The 18,139-nt window shown below is 40.0% G+C and overlaps 1 protein-coding gene across 2 annotated transcripts; it reads right to left on the reverse strand.

Annotated features, from left to right (window-relative positions):
• Positions 1–4,407: 4,407 nt before the first annotated feature.
• Positions 4,408–11,933, reverse strand: LOC146695506 (uncharacterized). Of its 2 annotated transcripts, none has more exons than XM_085477730.1 (16): positions 11,683–11,933; positions 8,280–8,350; positions 8,107–8,187; positions 7,964–8,020; positions 7,679–7,873; positions 7,380–7,493; positions 7,093–7,138; positions 6,847–6,937; positions 6,607–6,748; positions 6,405–6,509; positions 5,780–5,873; positions 5,626–5,662; positions 5,433–5,510; positions 5,207–5,309; positions 4,985–5,106; positions 4,408–4,856 (listed from the first exon to the last, which is right to left on the reverse strand). In XM_085477730.1, exons 1-16 carry the CDS (start codon positions 11,738–11,740, stop codon positions 4,721–4,723), a joined length of 1,530 nt encoding a protein of 509 aa, XP_085333856.1. In that variant the 5' UTR covers positions 11,741–11,933; the 3' UTR covers positions 4,408–4,720. The 2 variants fall into 2 exon arrangements, with proteins under 2 accessions (XP_085333856.1, XP_085333855.1); XM_085477729.1 differs by having other exon boundaries at positions 5,626–5,665.
• Positions 11,934–18,139: the final 6,206 nt, after the last annotated feature.

The raw sequence follows: 18,139 nt of genomic DNA on the forward strand, positions 1-18,139 counted from the left end.
ACATGTAACCACTGATGCTATAATTGAAATGTTTGTGTGTGCTAGAGATGGTGTGACTGGGTGGCGAAATGGAGGTCCCTCCCTGACTGGTAAAACTGAACAGGAAGAGCAGACCCCCTATTAGCGGGGCCAAATCAGAGGGACCTCCAAGGCCGACAGAGACGAAAAAGAGACGTAAAAGAAGAAAAGGAAAAAGGAAATAGGGGTTTACTTAGGTTAAAAAATAAAACTTGCTGCTGAGCGCGGCATCCTTTCATTATAATTTATGATGCATGATTGCATATCAGACTAATTAAACCAGACTAGACAGGTTTCCCTCCCTATGTGCCAATACTTTCATTGGGGGGGTGTGCTAGTGAGAGTGTTACACAGCTCTCATAGGACTATGAATATTTGAGTGAAGCAGGTCTCTGTGGCAGAGCACTCTCTCTCTCCCTTCACCTCTCTAATTACAGCGACCGAGTCGGCTCTGCCCTTACCCACAATCTGTGGAGGCATGAAATAAATACATGCTCTCCAACAATAAACAAGTGCCTTTTCAAATGACAGCACCTCCTCATGTTCACCCCCATTGCCGTCTCTCCAGGCTTTCGTAACGTTTTTACTTTTAGCTGGCGACAGGCACGTGTAGGCCTCTGCTCATAATGTATAGAGTATGGGCTGTACAGGTTGTGGGGTTGAGAGTACAGAAAGCTAAATATAGGCTGACTTCAGTACTAAGGCCATGTTTGCATGGAATGAAAAATGGTAAGTGCGATGATTTAAAAGTAGGTCAAATTTGATGCTCGACAGATTTAGGTTAAATCTCTTGTAAGAAAGAAAATCATTTTCAGACATTCATACAGCTAAAAACGACAGTTTTAAGTGGGTACTCTACATTGATATAATTGATACAATTAGGGGAATTTAAAATTTCAGGATATCATTAACTTCTTTGTCGTCTCCTAATAACTTTTTCTTGGCCTCAAAGAAAATCATGATGTCAAGAAAAGATGCAAATGAGAATTCATAAGGACTCCAGTCCAACTTGTCATGTTCTAGACTACTTAATAATGTAATTACAGATGTTGCTGACATGGATCTATTGCATTGAAACCACACTGTCCCAATGTCCCAAAAAAAATTGTTAGTAATCCTAAAGACTGGAAATACAGCAATGCCCAAAAAGAGTAACTGAGTTATAAGACAACAACACACTGACAAGTTTAATACTGATGTCTTTTTTTTTTTTTTAAACCCGCATTAGAAAGTCCTTCACAGGGGCCAACAACTTCATAACAAGCAGACTTTAATAAATTGCTGTACTGTAATGTTCACCTTTGGGTTCAACAAATTATTGGAAATCAAATGCATATTCTGCATTAGCAAATTGTGGCTTCAGATGGAAAATGCTGCTGTTTACATGATATGATCACTTCTCAGTTATTTTGATCATTTGTTTTTGTAACAGTGTCACTATGGTCCATTGTGTCTTGTGGTAAGAAAGAAAACACCAGTCCTTCCTTTCTAAGTATTTAGAGATTCTATGCTAGTACTTCTCACTCAGTTAGGATCCTAAAATGAGTAAAACTCTTGGGACACAAGATTTCCCTGAAAATGTCTTTTTGCCAAAGCTGATATAACCTCACTTTGTCAGGGTTGCCTCAAAAACTCTTAAATGCATTATAACAACTGTTACTGCACCCTGAGTACTACTCATCCTAATAAACCTTGAACATATGAGTCATTTTAATTTTGCAGTTTAAGTTATCGGTGGCATCAGGCTCAGTTCCTCTATTAAAAATGTCATCAGTTACATAATGATAATGCCCCCCCTACCACCACCACAAAACACATACACTTTCTTAGTGCAATCGTGACTTCCCACTGGTCTAAATGTAATGTTCGCCATGTAAAGGTCTCCTACTAATGATGAGATGGTTACCATAGTTTCCCCACTCCAGCCTGGCCCGATTAGATTTACCATGTCATGGTTTTGGTTTCCAGGAAGAGGAATGACTCAAATTTACATGTTGGTTTCTGGAGGTCCAACTGAGGCAAAAGGATGGTCATGTTGATGATTGTACGTCAGTGAAAAGCTTACAAGTACAACTCTGCCACCTTGTGGAAGGCACTAAGTACATACCTCTGGTATTCCTCCCTCCACCCCCACCAGTTGATCTCATTACTCATGTAGACACTCAGAAAGGGGGGATAGGTGGTTCAAATTCCTTTATTAAAAAAAAAAAAACAAAAAAAAAACTCCCCCCCCCCCTTTTTTTTTTTAAACTGTGCAGTAATGATAATACAAAATATTGTAGAGATTAGGTTGCAGTGCTCTGTTTATAAATGTGTATTGTATAATCAGAAACACATTTTGCTGAAATAGTTTGAAACAAGGTAAAGAGACTAAGCATACTCTAAACAAGCATTAAAATAAAATTCTTTCTCGTGTGAAATATTTATTCAATTAAAAATATTCTAGTTTAACAAAAAACAAAACACAAAAAAACAAAACAAAACACAACTTATCTATAAAATTAAGTGGAATATGAAACCGTAGTTAACAGCTGAGATCACAAAAAGCACTGAGCAAGTGGGCCAAACAGACAAATGCACTCTTAACTTTTGGTGTCCAATTCCTTTTTCACTAGTTCCAGCCACAAGACCGAAAGCAACACAAGAAAAGCAGAAGCGCGGCATGTGACAGTATTTGCACCTTTTTTTTTTTTTAAGTTTGCTCTTAAAGCCAGAACTAAGCAGCAGAGACCTGAAAGAGGTTCATTAACTGGCCAGAAAGTGAAAAGACAATATGGCCAGTAAATAAAAGGTAAATTCAGTTCCCAGGATATGTTGAATACAGGAAACATGGGGGGGAAAAAAAAAAGTATAAATAGAAAAATAAATACTGCTATGCATAGTTTACAAGTGAACGTAGTGTGGACTTAAACAAGATCTGTTTTCTACTAAATGACACAAACAGATGCTAATAGGCTTTAATGCACGGTCTAGTGTTAAAACTATTGAAAGAATGAGGCCGTGTTAATGCAGACCCATCAGATCCTTCAGTTCACTAAAATACTGAAATAGGAGGCCCAAAACTTTAAAACACTGGTTTTCAAGGTTCAAACAATAAGTGTATGATTTTAAACTGTGTGCGTACATTACTATTTTTTTTTCCTCTTTTCAAGAAGTGGTGTGTATTTCTGACACAGAACTGACAATCAGTTCAGGACTTTTTGCATAGATGTAAAGAACTTTGCATGTTTACAATGCAAATGTACCAAGAAAGCAAGAAGAACATTCTCCTGCTGAGAAAAAGCAATAATAATAATAATAATAATAATAATAATAATAATAATAATAACAATAATAATAATAAGAAGAACAACAACGATAACAACAACACCAAAGGTTTGACGTTTGAATTGGGTCCACAAAACAGATCTCCTGCAGTCCACAAAGCAGAGACAAGTCTGCAGCACGGAAGCACTTCACAACAGAAGCTTCATGCAATTCCGAACATCAAACATTTTGGGCTTAAAATTGCCAAGAGGTTAAAAATCCATCTTGGAGACAGACTAAAAAAAACAAACAAAAATAAAACTAAAGACTACAGCCTTTATAAAAGCAGCATTTACATTACGTCAAGTGTTGCTTTTACTTTTTCTATGGACAAGGAATCTCAACTAACATGTCAAGAAAACTCCTGCAGTGAAACCATTCAATCTTTCAAAAACAAAAAACAAAAAAAAACAGCCAACTGGTGAAAATAAACCTAAAGTTGAATATAAACCTAATTCATGCACTGATGCATAGAACTTTGCAGTCCTTCAAGTCAAATCATTGTATTTATAATCACTCGCCCACATAAGATCATTTGTAAGGCTACATAGGGCAAAAGGGCATCGCCTCTGGGTTTCTGTAGCTTATTGGCAAGACAAAAATCCTCATCTGCATAGGTGAGGTACTTAAATGTCAGGTATGTCTTTGGTATCATGAACAATGTTTCAGTACTGGAACATGAACAAGTAGGAATGAAGCCCCAGCAATAACTGCAGACCTAAGCGAGCTATGAGCTGTTTGGGGCATGGGATATGCCTCAATAGTTAGAATATGGCAATTAAATTTTACTTAGAAACAAAAAAAAAAAAAAAAAAAAAAAAAAGGGGGGGGGGGGGGGAGACACTGGTTTGTGACGGAAATTTCCAAAGAAGGAAAGTCCCAAAGACAACGACATCCACATGTATTCCTTTCATTACTACCATACATGGCAGAGCTTTTAGTTTTCTTCGGATGACAGACAAAGGCAGTTTCACGTCCTCTTTATGTTGTTTGCTTGAAGTGTTAGGTTCTTCCTCTTAGAAGAAAGAATAAAATCCCATGTCCCATAAAAGGCTGTGAATATGACGGTTTTTATTCAAAAGCTGTACCAGCTGGTTTTGTTGCCCTCTTCTAGATAATCTTCTATTACTAAAAAAAAAAAAAAAAAAAAAATTATCCACTCTGGGCTTTCGTTAGAATATAAACCTTCATGGTCCAAATCCTTTGTGGTACATGTGACTACCCCCCCTCCAGTAGAACCTGAATGCTGGCTCTGAACCTTTAGCCATTCTTATCCAGTCTGCCACAGTAAATATTTTTAGCCCAGAGAACCTTGTGCGGCAAGAACCAGTCCCATTGGCACAGTCGGCGTATCCCGGTTTCTTTTTTCAGTAATGAGGCAGAGAGTAAACTGTGTTCAAGGCTGCCAAGGTTTCCTGTCCTTGCCCTTCTGATCAGGAATGTGTTTGTAGCGACATTTCTCCCCAAAATGGCAGCCAGTGGTTCTCCAGAAGTAACACTCATCTCCGTTAACCGGGCCGCGTCTTCGGGGTCTGGGTAGAGACATACAGGTTGCACATTAGTTATAAAACTGCAGTCCTGTTGCATGATTATTATCATCATCATTATTATTATTTTTCTTAACTAGAGTTTTTAAAAGAGCAGCCAGTTAGCGTCTCACCCAGCAGCTGTGCCTCCCTGCTGTGTGACAGGGAGGCAAGTCTTGAGTGGAATAGGAAGGGACCTCTGAGTGCGGCGGTCAGGATAGCGCACCACTAAACGAGTGTTTTCAATACAGTGACCCTGTGACAGCAAGCACATATACACATCTAACCCCACGGCAATAACTGGTGCTATGAAAATAATAATGCTGACAAAGGAGAAACAACAAAAACGCACTTACATTTAGTTTCTCCATGGCACGAGCAGCCATGCTTGCATCCCTGAAGTTAACGAAGGCACAGAATCTCTCATGCAGCACACGGATACTCTCAATTTCACCATACCTTCAATACAAGGAGACACAAGCAGACCAGTCAACAACTGCAGTTTTAACTTAGCTCCCCACATTTTTCGTATAGGGATATTGTGTTTAAATGATAACATTTTGTACCAGAATAGGATCTTACATTTTAAAAAGGTCCCTTAAGTGTTTCTCAGTTAATTCAGTTGTCACATTTCCCACCCAGAGGGATTGACAGGGAGTTCTGCAAGAGAGAGAATGTCACCAAGAGTGCTTTAAAAAAAAAAAAAAAAAAAAAAAAAAAAAAAATCTAATTCATCAACAACTCTATTTTTGACTGCTCAATTACAGTCACCTACCCTGGTTGCACAACAGATGAATCTGTGCTCCCAGCTGCTGCTGAGGAAAGAAAAAGCATCAACAAGAGAATACATCGGAAAATCAGTTGTATGATTTTTGCTTTAAACTTATTTGATCCAGAAGAAAAACTGTTGGTCATTTTTTTGGCCTTACTTTTGGCTGCTTCAGAATAATATGCCAGAACACCCTGCACTGTTGAAAATCTATCTAACAGCAAGACACTCTGCACTTCTTCAAAGCCCAGTTCCTGAGGAAGAAAGAGAGAAACTCAAATTACCACCACAAGGGTGTATGCCATCCGTCTGCCATTTGGCAGAGACTTTACAACCATGGCTGTGTACACTTGATCCTTGAACATTATGGCTTTATGGCATCTTATCCATTTCTTAGTTATGGCAAAAATAAAAAAAATAAATAAATTGTGTGTTGAGGTGGTCACAGCGACCTTAACCTCTGAGTACAGAATCCAAGCAGTTCATTGCCAAGTGTGAGTAAATGTGCCAAATGTTTACCAAAAAAAAAAAAAAAATCCCTTTAAAGCAATCCTAATACAACAGACTAACAAGAAGTAGACTGATTTTAGTTCACTGTGACCTTGACACCAAAATTCCAGTCGGCTCATCGAGTAAATGTTTGTGCCAAAATGCCTCTAATAGTGGAAAAGAGGAACTTGAAAGAAAAAAGAAAAAAAGCACTTCCTTGGGTCACAGCTGTCATTGGGAGAAGGCATACAAATAATACGTGTCACATCTACAGAGCTTTTGTGTGTAGGCGTTACCATTAACTGCAGCACTTTGCAGTTAAATAGATTATTGACAGCCTCCTCGCAGTCTTTGTCCAGCTTCAGCACCTGCTCCATAGCCTTTTCTGCCTCACTGTACCGCTACAACACACACAGAGTGAGTGAGTTAACACTAATGCTTAACGCTTTTTCGGTAGATTATTTACTCGACTACAAGCTATTACAAGCTTGTACCAACCTTCATGCCCATGAGGGCACTGCCCTTGCGGAAGTATCCTTTGGGCCAGTCTGGGGCCAGCTGAATGGAGCGTTCAGCATCTGCCAGGGCCTGAGGATACTGCTCCAAGCAGTAATAGCAATAAGAGCGATTCCCAAAGAATCTACACGACATTAAAAAAATTAATAAATAAATGAATTAATATTATGTGAAATGTGCATTTCTTTTGTAATGCCCAAGTCGTGACCACAGAAGCTGTACCTGTAATCTTTGGGATCACATTTTATGGCTTCTGTAAACATACTGGCTGCTTGTGCATACTGCCCCTCTTGCACCAGCTTTATCCCTTTTTCTGCAGGACATAAAGATTTGTTTTTAAACATTCCCAAAGGCTCAAATGACCGCAGTGCTGTATGCTGACATGCTTTCAGAATGAATGTGTAATCAATGTCCTCGAAGCCTTTGTTTCCATTTCCATGAATAACTTTTAAAGTTTCAATTCTTTACCTGTCAGTGATGCACTTTTCTTGGTCATGGTGTCAGTTCCATTTGTCTGAACAAAACAAAGAAGAAAAAAAAAGTATATATATCATTTTCATCACTTTATACTCATGAAAATGTGTATTTACACTACAAACACACACACAGCTTTCATCAAATCTTTCATGGTCCATAGTCCACTTTCCCCACATATCAGACTTTGAACTAACACAGGAACACCACCTCAGCAAGAACTATTATATATGGGCGTTTTTGCTATAGCTGCTTCTCTTAGACCATCTGTTAGCATTCACCTCTCTCCTGGCTTCATTCTCCTTGTTTTCTTTGGACTTTCGACTTGATCCTTTGGGTTTGATATGGCTAGCAGCATTTGCAAAGAAGGCACTGCTGACATCCCACTCTGGCTCCTGTGGGACACAAAGTCAGACACTAGTGTTAAATCATGTGCCATCCAGGCCTACAAGCACACAGGCTTTCACTTGAAACGCTTCTATTAATTCATTGTCTTGAGGCCTGTGATGATAGCTAATGACTAAAAATAAAAACAATGGCTTATTCACACATGGATAATAAACTAGTGTAGTGCCCCAACCTCCTCAGCAGATCTGGCTTGGGTCTCCTGATATCCTGAAGGAGCAATAGCAGGAGTAGCAAGATCTTTAGAGCAGGCCTCCGATTTCCCCTCCTCTTCTTTCTGCGCCCTTTGTTTCTCGTCTTCACCCCCAACTTCTGCTTCGGAATCGCTCTCGTCTAGTTCAGATTCTGCACCTCCATCCTCTTCGTCATCCTAATGTGGAGGAAGAGCTGAATATTTAGATTTTCACCCCACAGAGGCTAAAGGAGGGTGCGCTTCCAAGGGGAATATTAAAATCTTTACCTGTTCAGCATTGTGATTTTGCTTATTTTGCTCCTGCTTCTTACGTTTTCGACGGCGCTGAAATGGATGCACAGGTACACTTCAGAAAACGAATGACATCCTTTGACATATAGATTTCCAGCAAGATAGGCTTTTCCTCTCACCTTCCTCTTGGCTTTGCGTCGCTCTGCCTTCCGTCTTGCTTTCTCCTCATCACTCAACTCCTCCTCTCCATTTAATGCATCCTAGAAAACCAAACATTCAGAGAAATGGATCATTAATGTCCTCACCCTTACAGTCCTCACTTGGTCCTGTGAGCCTGACACCAATTGTTTACCTGCGCAATGGTGGCACTTGGGTCAGGGTTTGTAGCACCACAGTCCATCTGCTCCTCCTGGACCACAGGACCTTCAGGAAATACACAAAATGAAATTTTTATATATATATATATATATATATATATATATATATTTTTTAAAGAAACAGCTACACTCTTGTTCCTATGAGCCATACTGTATTAAAAAATAATAATCATCAGAATGTAGCTAGATAAGGACACACTTTTCTTCCCCACCACCCCACTCAGCAACATAGCTTGACACGCCATTTAAAATTTCCTTCCCTGTCAGGGGAAAAGGGAAAAGACTTTCTGTGAAAATGCATAGTGTAATATGAGACGAGATGGGCAGAACCATCGTTTAATATGACCGCACGCTTCTCTTTCCTTTACTCATTTCAGCCTCTATCAACCAAGAAAAGGTTAAAAGCAAGCAGCAGGCATCCCCTGCAGCAAAGGAGAGTACAAAAACTCTGTTCCAACATTTTCAAGTTACCTTAATGTGTTATATTAAAGAGTCCTCTGTGTGTTAGGTTAGCCTGTCTCATTTATATTCCGGTCTAACCACAATGACCAGTGATGATGTGCCAAATTTTTAAACAACACTGGGTGGAGACAGGAAGGATTATGTAATCCTTTCTTATATGAACCACCAGGAAAAGCATGTAAAATAAAATAAAGGAAACAGAACTGAAAATTGCTCAGAGACGCCAAATCAGGTTGTTTCTTTGAGAGGCATTTAGTAATAATTATCTTTAGCACTGCCACAAGCCCGCCACACAACACATACAGCTGCCCTGAGTACTGCTTTCTGAGAAGCTGGAGTACTGAGAAGAGGGGAAAAAAGGAAAGCCACTGCTCTAAATGTGGGATTTTGTGTACATACGCTTGGGGGAGGGGGGGCAGCTTATTTGATCAAGCCAAAACTGTAGTCGTTTAGGTCAAACTGCAGCAGACACACGACAAGACAAAAGGAAGCAAAGTAGTGGACTACGCCGGAATACATGTGGTGTCATGTTTCTATTTGATGAGCAAAGATTTCCAGAGAGTGACAAATCCCATACTTGGTCTCTTACTCATGTTGTGACTTGTGAAGCATTGACAGGAGAGTTTTACACTTTACATTCAACTGTTATGAATTTCATACAACAAAACTAGACACACCAAGTAGCTACTCAACTTCCTGATTCTGTGTATGCCTGTCCTTTAGTGGTGCTGTCCATATTTTAAACAATATGTAAAAAACATAGGAAAATAAAAGTCACTGTAATTGTATGTAATTGTACATCCGGGGGGGGGGGGGGGGGGGGGGGTGTCTTCACATATAAATGTCTCTCACTGGCTTTGTTAAAGAGCCAGTCTGTCATCACAATGCGCCTCCAAGGATGCATAGTGACAGCAAGGAATTTCAGTTGTGTGCGCCTGACTCACTGCTCAAATGTCAAGAAATAAGCACTGTTAACAACTCCATCTCATTTGAACCAGGCCGTTGGTAAAAATTTTTACCATACTGGAATGTCCTCCAAAAACACAAGTGATACAAGATCGGTAGACACGAGCAACAAGAGAGCCTCTGTTTCTTCACTTCAAGGAAATTTCCTAAATTAGTGTACAGCTGAAAGGTGAGCTCTTTCCACAGGAATGCTAAATAATCACGTACCATCACAGGCTGGAGGACTAACAAGAAAATAAACTGCACAGGTCCACACTTTTCTTCACGAAAGCATGACCTTATTATTCAAACAGGCACTGCTTAATCATATGCCAGTGGTTTTAAGTGGTTGTGTAAACCAGTTAAACACAGAAACATGTAAACAATGTAGGAAATAGAAACAATCACACGTTTTGTTTTTTGCAGAGTACATGGCTGCGAGGCACAAATGTTCTGCGTGAGACTGAGTGAAGACAACTGCATTACATCAGAAATCAACAGAAGAAAAATCATTAAAGATCTCAGGGGAGGTACACTACAAAGCCAGTTTGACACAGCAAAGCTTTCTTTGCATTAGCAGGTTCAACATAACCCTACTGTGTACTGGCATAAAAGTTATGTGAGCACACAAAAAAAGTGTTAGCAAAAAAGATAAAAAGTAAAAGGTGGAGAGTGCCACCTCCTCTAAAATGCTAACAGAGAGCTCTGAACAATACAGAATCACTATTACAGCTAAAAGAAAAATTGACGCAGCAGTCTATAACCACAATGACCCTCGTTCACCTCTCCAGGTATGGCTTTTTATCCACACCTTCACTCTGGGAACAGTTACGAGAATTAAGCATATGCACCACCTACAGACTCTCACACTACCACTGCAAAGCCAGTAATGGTTGGAGTGGCAGGAAACCAAGTCTATAGCACTTTAACTGAACTGCTTCATCAGTGAGATTACTAACTGACACTGTTAAAAAAAAATGCTAGAAATCTTTCACTGTTCTGTAGTATCTAAGCTCTTTATTACACCTTCACAGAGGTGTATGGATCTGGATCTAAGAATGAAGGAATGCAAACCAGTCTCTTTTGCAAATAGATATTTCCCTACTTTTGGATGATAAACTCGGGAATTCCCACATTCATATATTAAGAAATAAACATAATTTGAAACTGCTGCCTGCTACAACACATACTTTATTCATCCCATTTTGTTTGTGTGTATTTCTCATCTAATATTCCCACGCTTTCCATAAATGCTAATAGGATTACTCACACCAGATGTGTACTCAAATACTAAGTAATGCTAAAGTTGGCAAGGCATGCCTAAAAGTTTTTAAATGTCGATGAAGGTGTGTAGATCAGCAGCTGTAGAGAGGAGCCACACATAAGCCAACCTGTTAACATGTTAAGCGAAGAAGAGGAACATGTGGGAACATAACACGTTATTTAAAGACATGTTTTAAGCTCATACAATACTTTCAATCTGCGTATAAACTCGTTCTGTGCTGTGGGGCATGTGCCCCTATCTAAGACATTGTTATCACACTAACACGCACCGAAGAATGCATTTATCTTTGTTTTGCTTTTTTATAGCACACATTACTTTATCTCTGTCTTTTATACATGGTGTACTTCAGCTTGTAAACTTTATAACTATTTGCTTCGTGAGCGAGAAAGTGTAAGAGAGCGTTTTGGATTTTCTGAGAACTCTTTCCTTTTTTTTTTTTTTACTGCGCAAACTTGGAAGCGGTACAGGCGAGGGTGTAACTGCCAAGAGAAGTTTCATTGTTTGACCAAGAGCTCAGTTTGATCACTAGGATAACACAAATGGGAAGCAATATCACAATCACGTCGTTTATGTAACTCACGAGTTAGCTGTCCTCCAAATGTGCCGTGTCACACGCGTTTCGTTATTACGTCCGTGATCGATCTAACCAGTTTAGAAAGTTTCGAAAAGTGGAAGAGAATTCTTACCGCTCCCGAGTCCCAACAGCCTGCATATATCCCTGGTGATTTTCATGAGCGCAACCATCCAGCATTATCGTCCTAAATAGCCCATAAACGTGCTCGGCCAAACGTTCAGGTTAGCACGAACACGTATCTAACATTGGGACAATCGGTATCGAATCTGCGGGAATCTTTGGTGGTTTAATCCACTTCCTGAGCGTCTAACGCCGACGTTGGGTCCACCCTGACTGGCGTCTTAAAGGCACATGACACTGTTATTGATTTCTAAACGGCTGAGACCTTATCAGAGAATGGCTTAACAATGGACCACGTGTTTAAATAACGTTAACAGCGTTAGGTTTAATATCTAATGCAATAGCATGTTTAATTATTATAATGATTATAAACAGATGCAAATATTATAAGATACACTCATTTACTATCCACTAACACAACTTTCCCAAAGAGCCACACGCGAAACTAATAAGTTGATTTCACTCCTGTTGAATATTAATTTTATGTCATTGTTAATTTATTGGGGCAGTTGTGATAAATTAATTATTTAAAAAAATTATTAGTTAATAGCTCACTCATGCTGTAATATAATCTCAGTGTAAATGGATGTATTTTTTAAAAAAGAAGAAGAAGAAGAAAACCCCCAAGATGTCTGTGAAGGTTCTCAGTCATCCAGGTCATCGTAGTCAAAGGAGCTTGCAAAGAAAAGCGTCTGGACTTCTTTAAGTTACTTGAAGACGTTTCACCTCTCATCCGAGAAGCTTCTTCAGTTCTAAGGTCAAATGGTGGAGAGTCCCAGATATAAACCTAGTGGGAGTTTCCCCCCACAGAGGGACAAAAGCACCCCCTGATGCTCCTCTAATCGCCTGAGCCAAGGTGTGAAACTGGGTGTGGGTCCCAATCAGCCAGAGTTTCGGGTGTGTTCATTGTGAAACCTGGCCCCACCTTATCATGCGAATTCCTGAGGTCAGATGGCCCAGGATGTGAGTGGGCGTTAAGTCGTCTGGGAAGGGATCTCAAAACTGGATTATAGATGGCAGAGAGTTGGTGTCGTAAACCCCCGCCTCTGTTCAAAGATGGTCGCTCACAGTGGACATAGATGGCTTCTTTCACTCCTCTTTCAAACCATCTGTCCTCTCTGTCCAAAATGTGAACATTGGCATCCTCGAAAGAGTGTCCTTTATCCTTAAGATGCAGATGGACTGCTGAGTCTTGTCCTGTGGAGGTGGCTCTTCGGTGTTGTGCCATGCGCTTGTGAAGTGGCTGTTTGGTCTCTCCAATGTAGAGGTCTGAGCATTCCTCGCTGCACTGTACAGCATACACCACATTGTTAAGTTTGTGTTTTGGCGTTTTGTCTTTCGGGTGAACCAGTTTTTGTCTGAGCGTGTTGCTGGGTCTGAAATACACTGGGATGTCGTGCTTGGAGAAAACTCTCCTGAGTTTCTCTGATACACCGGCTACATAGGGGATGACAATGTTGTTGCGTCTGTCCTCCCTCGCTGGTGTCTGGTCTTCTTTTCTGTGCCTCTTTGCTGACTTTAAGAACGCCCATTTAGGATAGCCGCACGTTTTGAGTGCTTCCTTTACATGTGTGTGTTCCTTCTTTTTTCCTTCAGGCTTAGAGGGAACATGTTCTGCCCGGTGGTGTAGGGTCTGTAAAATTATGATATTATTTTATGCCATGTTAGACCCCGAAATAAAGATTGTGAATTATTATGTAGTTTAAGTTGGCATTATTCTCCTGAATTAGAAGAAGGTGATAATTATTGCAGTATTTAAACTGATTTGCATTGCATTAGACTGCTGATTTATTGTGAATGAATGATATTGTTTATGATGCATTATACTGTTGAGTTATAAGGAATACTGTTCGCAGAAAGTCATCGCCTTATTTGTCTGATTAGAAGAGAATAGAACATGCTGGAGTTTTCTGCCCCATCTCAGCACGAGCAGATAAACAGGGAGCCAAGGTCGTAGCTTAGGCGCCGTGTGAGAGAAAGAATGTGAATGTTTAGGCTTTTATGATAAGATGGGAGAACCAGAGGCTATAAGAGTTTGAGCAATGCTCCACCACTTTGAGATTTGAGGCTGTCTGCATCAGTGTCCATCTCCCACGTGTGTGATCATTAAATCATCGTTTGACTCAACCCGACCGGACCAGTGTTGTTATTGTGGTTTTTCTCTTGTCTCCATCCCCAATATTTTGAACCTTAACATTTTGGGGGCTCGTCCTGTGGTATTGGGGTGGAATTTAAAAGTTTGGACGGTCCGAGGTTGTCGAACGGACAGGCACGAGCCAGTGGTCTGATTTGAGTGGACAAAAGCCGGCTTATCTAAAGGTAAGGCACTACCTGTTGAATTATTTCCAAAATGTGCCAAATTGGATATGACTAAATTAAAGTCTACTCACTGAAATTACTGCTAGAGTGTCTGTTTTGATTTTGATGAGAATCACCGTGTGTTATGCAGTTAACGTTGCTTAAGAGTATTTAATGAAGTTGAAGAAATATGAAACTGTTCCAGAAGTAACAGAGAATGTTGGGTTTGAGTCCCTGGATAGTGAGCTGAAGGCTCAGGTAGTTTAGTAGGGAAATTAGGACAGAAACTGTTCCAGAAGTAACAGAGACTGGTTAATAGTTTTACAAATTAGGTCAGAAACTGTTCCAGAAGTAACAGAGACTGTTTAATTGGTCGTAAAAAAGTTATCTTTCTTCGGTTGGACCCGTTATGGTAAAATTTCTCAAAATCGGTTAGGTGAAAATTATTATAGGACGGCACCAGAAGTTGCTAAGAAGCACCAGATAGGACGACAGATTGTGGCCCTGTGTTTTCCTCCATTACACCTGCCACTGCATCTCGATAATCTTTGTGTTGTTCCTCCTGGGGTGTCACTCTCCCCTATCTGGCTCACATGACTCTTACCTTTTGAAAAATTATGTTTGAATCTCGCTATTCGGTCAAGAATTCTCTATGCCCTTGTTAAAGAGTTGTCTACTAGGAAAAAGTGAAATGAATATAAGTATAAAGTCCCGACGTGCACTACAGTATAAATTAATAGGTTAGGCATGTTCTCCGTGAAATTAAATAAGCTTAAAATAAATAAATAAAAATAATAAAATAAAACTCTGAGTTTAACAAAATGTTTCAAATGAAAATATCAGGTCTATCTCTCTGGCTTTCATAAAATGTAAAAAGGGTGGGAAAAAACAATTGGTAAGACCACCACCCCACACATGTGATATTATTTAAAGGTACGGTTGTCCTCTTTAAGAAACATCAGGACTTAGAAGAGTGGTAAGTAGAGTATGAGAGCTACAAGTGAACACTAAATGTACACTATGGTGTGTTAAAATAAATTAGAGGGCCGTCAGGGGGTTATGAGGGACATTTATAAAGCAAAAATCCCACAAATCTTGAAATGCACTTGAAAAGCTCACACACGAAGGTTAGCTTAGCTGACCTTGAAGAGCTCATCAGGGGGAGCATACTCCCCCTCCTTGAAGAGCTCCCCCATTCAACCCACATCACCGGAAAACAGCTAACACCAGATAAGGCAGCGTGGTGCAGCCCGAGACAACAGGATTGGAACATCTAAATAATTGTGCGAGCACCTTCAAAAGGTTTGTCGATTGACCAAAATTATGAACACGCAGTGCAGCAGGAGTTAATAGTCTTAATACCCAGGGATAAGCAGGGGAGCATGGCTGATGTGTTGAAACTGGAATTTTGTGACACTTAGTTTTGGCAAAATACAACTAAAATTATAACTGGCACTAATCAACATTAACCTGAAACTGAGGATTTTCGGACAATATAAATTAGACTAAACTAGCAAAGACTTGGTAAACATTGATTACACCTGGTACAAACATCAGGACTGATGACTATTGTAAATCTGGAGTCGAAACTAAAATAAAAAATAAGAACTAATGAAAATAGTAAAACGATTTGAACCCTGGTGTGGAGTTTTGCAACTCTGACCAGGAAGCAATATAAAATGGATTGTTGGAACAGTTGGCGTTAAAGTCTCTTTCGGCACTCCAGTCTACGATGGCATTGAACATCTTTAGCCGTTGAACATCTTTAGGGCGGAAAAGGGTTGGTGTGACCAACGGGTGGTTTGGCTTGTTGTAAGTATATTTTGAGATCAGGTGGCTCTGGATAGACCAGTTACCAGGTCTTGGAAAGAGGACAGACTCATTAAATGAGAAGAAGGAAGTTCCTGGGATTGAAGATCCTCTGGGTGAGTGGTTGATTGAAAACATTCATAAAATAAAAGCTATCTGTTGTTATTGATTGGTAATAGATTGATAATTGGCCACATTTACGGCTGTGTTGACTTGTTGTGGACGTAGTCTGCCTCATGTTTGAGCACTCTGACTAAACAGGTTGAAAATAGACACATTAGATGAGAAGAGTATGCAGCGCCACCCTGTCAGACCCCAGTGACGATGGAGCTCAGTGATGAATCAGGTGAGCTGCATTTATGGCTGTATCATGGCAGAGTTTCCCCTGCTGTGGTCAGTGAAGAAAAATCAGGAGAATGTCAAATTTAAGAGAGCCATCTATAAACGTTTATGTGTCAGGTTGAATGGGACAAAAGGGGGTGTTTTACTGTTGTTTTAATATCAGCATTTTATTGTTGTATGAGACTTATGCAACGAGCATTTATAGAAGCTTTTGACCGTATTCTAACATTTGTGTCCCTGTGATTGTTATAACCTCTGATTAGTCTTTTATTTACAGGTGTTAGGATATTGATTTAATTTTTCTTTGCAGGGGTAATCATGATAATTTATATACATATGGCAGTTTGTTGCTCATTATAGAGTTGCGCTCAAGTTAATAAGGGTCAAAAGCTACAGTCAGCGCGAGGTCTGACTGATCTATGGTGTGGAGTGACTTCGAGCATGGAGGGCTGCACGCGCTTACATAACACTAAGATCATGTTATTCTTTGTGATTTTTATTCAATTATGTCTTTTGCTAGGTATAAGTAGTGGCAGTTAATTAGACGATATTCATTAAAATATTAAAAATACTTGAGTCAGAACATTGCACGCAGATCAACTTAATATTCTGGGTAACGTGGTGCCTGCCTCACCTTTTCTTTTAATGTTCTAGTTCTGTTGATTTGACACATTGGAATGTGTCAAAAAAAGGGGGGGGGGGGGAAGTTGGGTTTCAACATCAAACAAGGATTGTTTGAACATTTTTATAACTTGATTTGTGTCTTTAATAACTTAGGAATGGTAAAGCTTAAGCTAATGGTGGCCCGAGAAGTTTACGGTCTTTTGTAGAGAATCAGTGAGAAGCATAAATCATTATTTATTTATCATTATTTCCATCCACTAGAAGGTCAGTAGATAATAACATTAGATTATTAGGGCTAGGAAGGGGGTGTTTTGGTTTTCTGTCTCTTACAGAGAAAGGAACAGACACCAGACGAGGCCACAGAGATACGAGGGTCCTTCGCAGCAGAGACAGATACAGTGACTGCCGAGACACCAACTGGGTCCAAGGGTCATGGCGTTTGGGCTCCAGCTAGTCACTTCAAAAGGATGAATCCCATAAATACAGCAATAACCATGAAGGGGTTGACGGAAATCCGGAAACACCAGACCAACGAGGTTCGAGAGGCTCTTGGGCAAAAGGGGGACGCCTTCCTGTTCTTTTCTGGAGGATACACGGGAGACACAGGACCCGAGGATACACAGATCGTTGTTTGAAATAGGGGCAGAATAATCCCCTGATCTGTGTCACGACTGAAGGGTTGTCTAACCCCTGAGGTTGAAGTAAGAAGAACAGAGGATCACGCAACTGGACGACACTGGTAGCTGCAGCAATAAAATAAAGGTTAAGAGCTCTTCGGACAGAGGTTCTAGTCTACGTCTGAATGGTATAAGGGAACACCAAATAAAGCTGTGGGAGAACAGGGGAGTGTCATCTGGACCTGCTATCCTTGTAGTAATAGTTTGTCTTGCACCTGACTTGCGCAAACACAGAGGTCATCTTACATATGGTTTGCCCGTCAGGGGGACAAAGGACCTCAGGAGTGAGAAGAGATGAACCCGGCCACACTGGGCTACAGGGTGTTTGTGAGCTCATTAGAATAATGAGCTCATCAGGGGGAATTGTAAAATTATGATATTATTTTATGCCATGTTAGACCCCGAAATAAAGATTGTGAATTATTATGTAGTTTAAGTTGGCATTATTCTCCTGAATTAGAAGAAGGTGATAATTATTGCAGTATTTAAACTGATTTGCATTGCATTAGACTGCTGATTTATTGTGAATGAATGATATTGTTTATGATGCATTATACTGTTGAGTTATAAGGAATACTGTTCGCAGAAAGTCATCGCCTTATTTGTCTGATTAGAAGAGAATAGAACATGCTGGAGTTTTCTGCCCCATCTCAGCACGAGCAGATAAACAGGGAGCCAAGGTTGTAGCTTAGGCGCCGT

This window comes from Copadichromis virginalis, linkage group LG13, assembly GCF_057382275.1.
Source record: "Copadichromis virginalis isolate Kocher_CV1m ecotype Utaka linkage group LG13, C_Virginalis_male_GT1.1, whole genome shotgun sequence".
NCBI lineage: Eukaryota > Metazoa > Chordata > Actinopteri > Cichliformes > Cichlidae > Copadichromis > Copadichromis virginalis.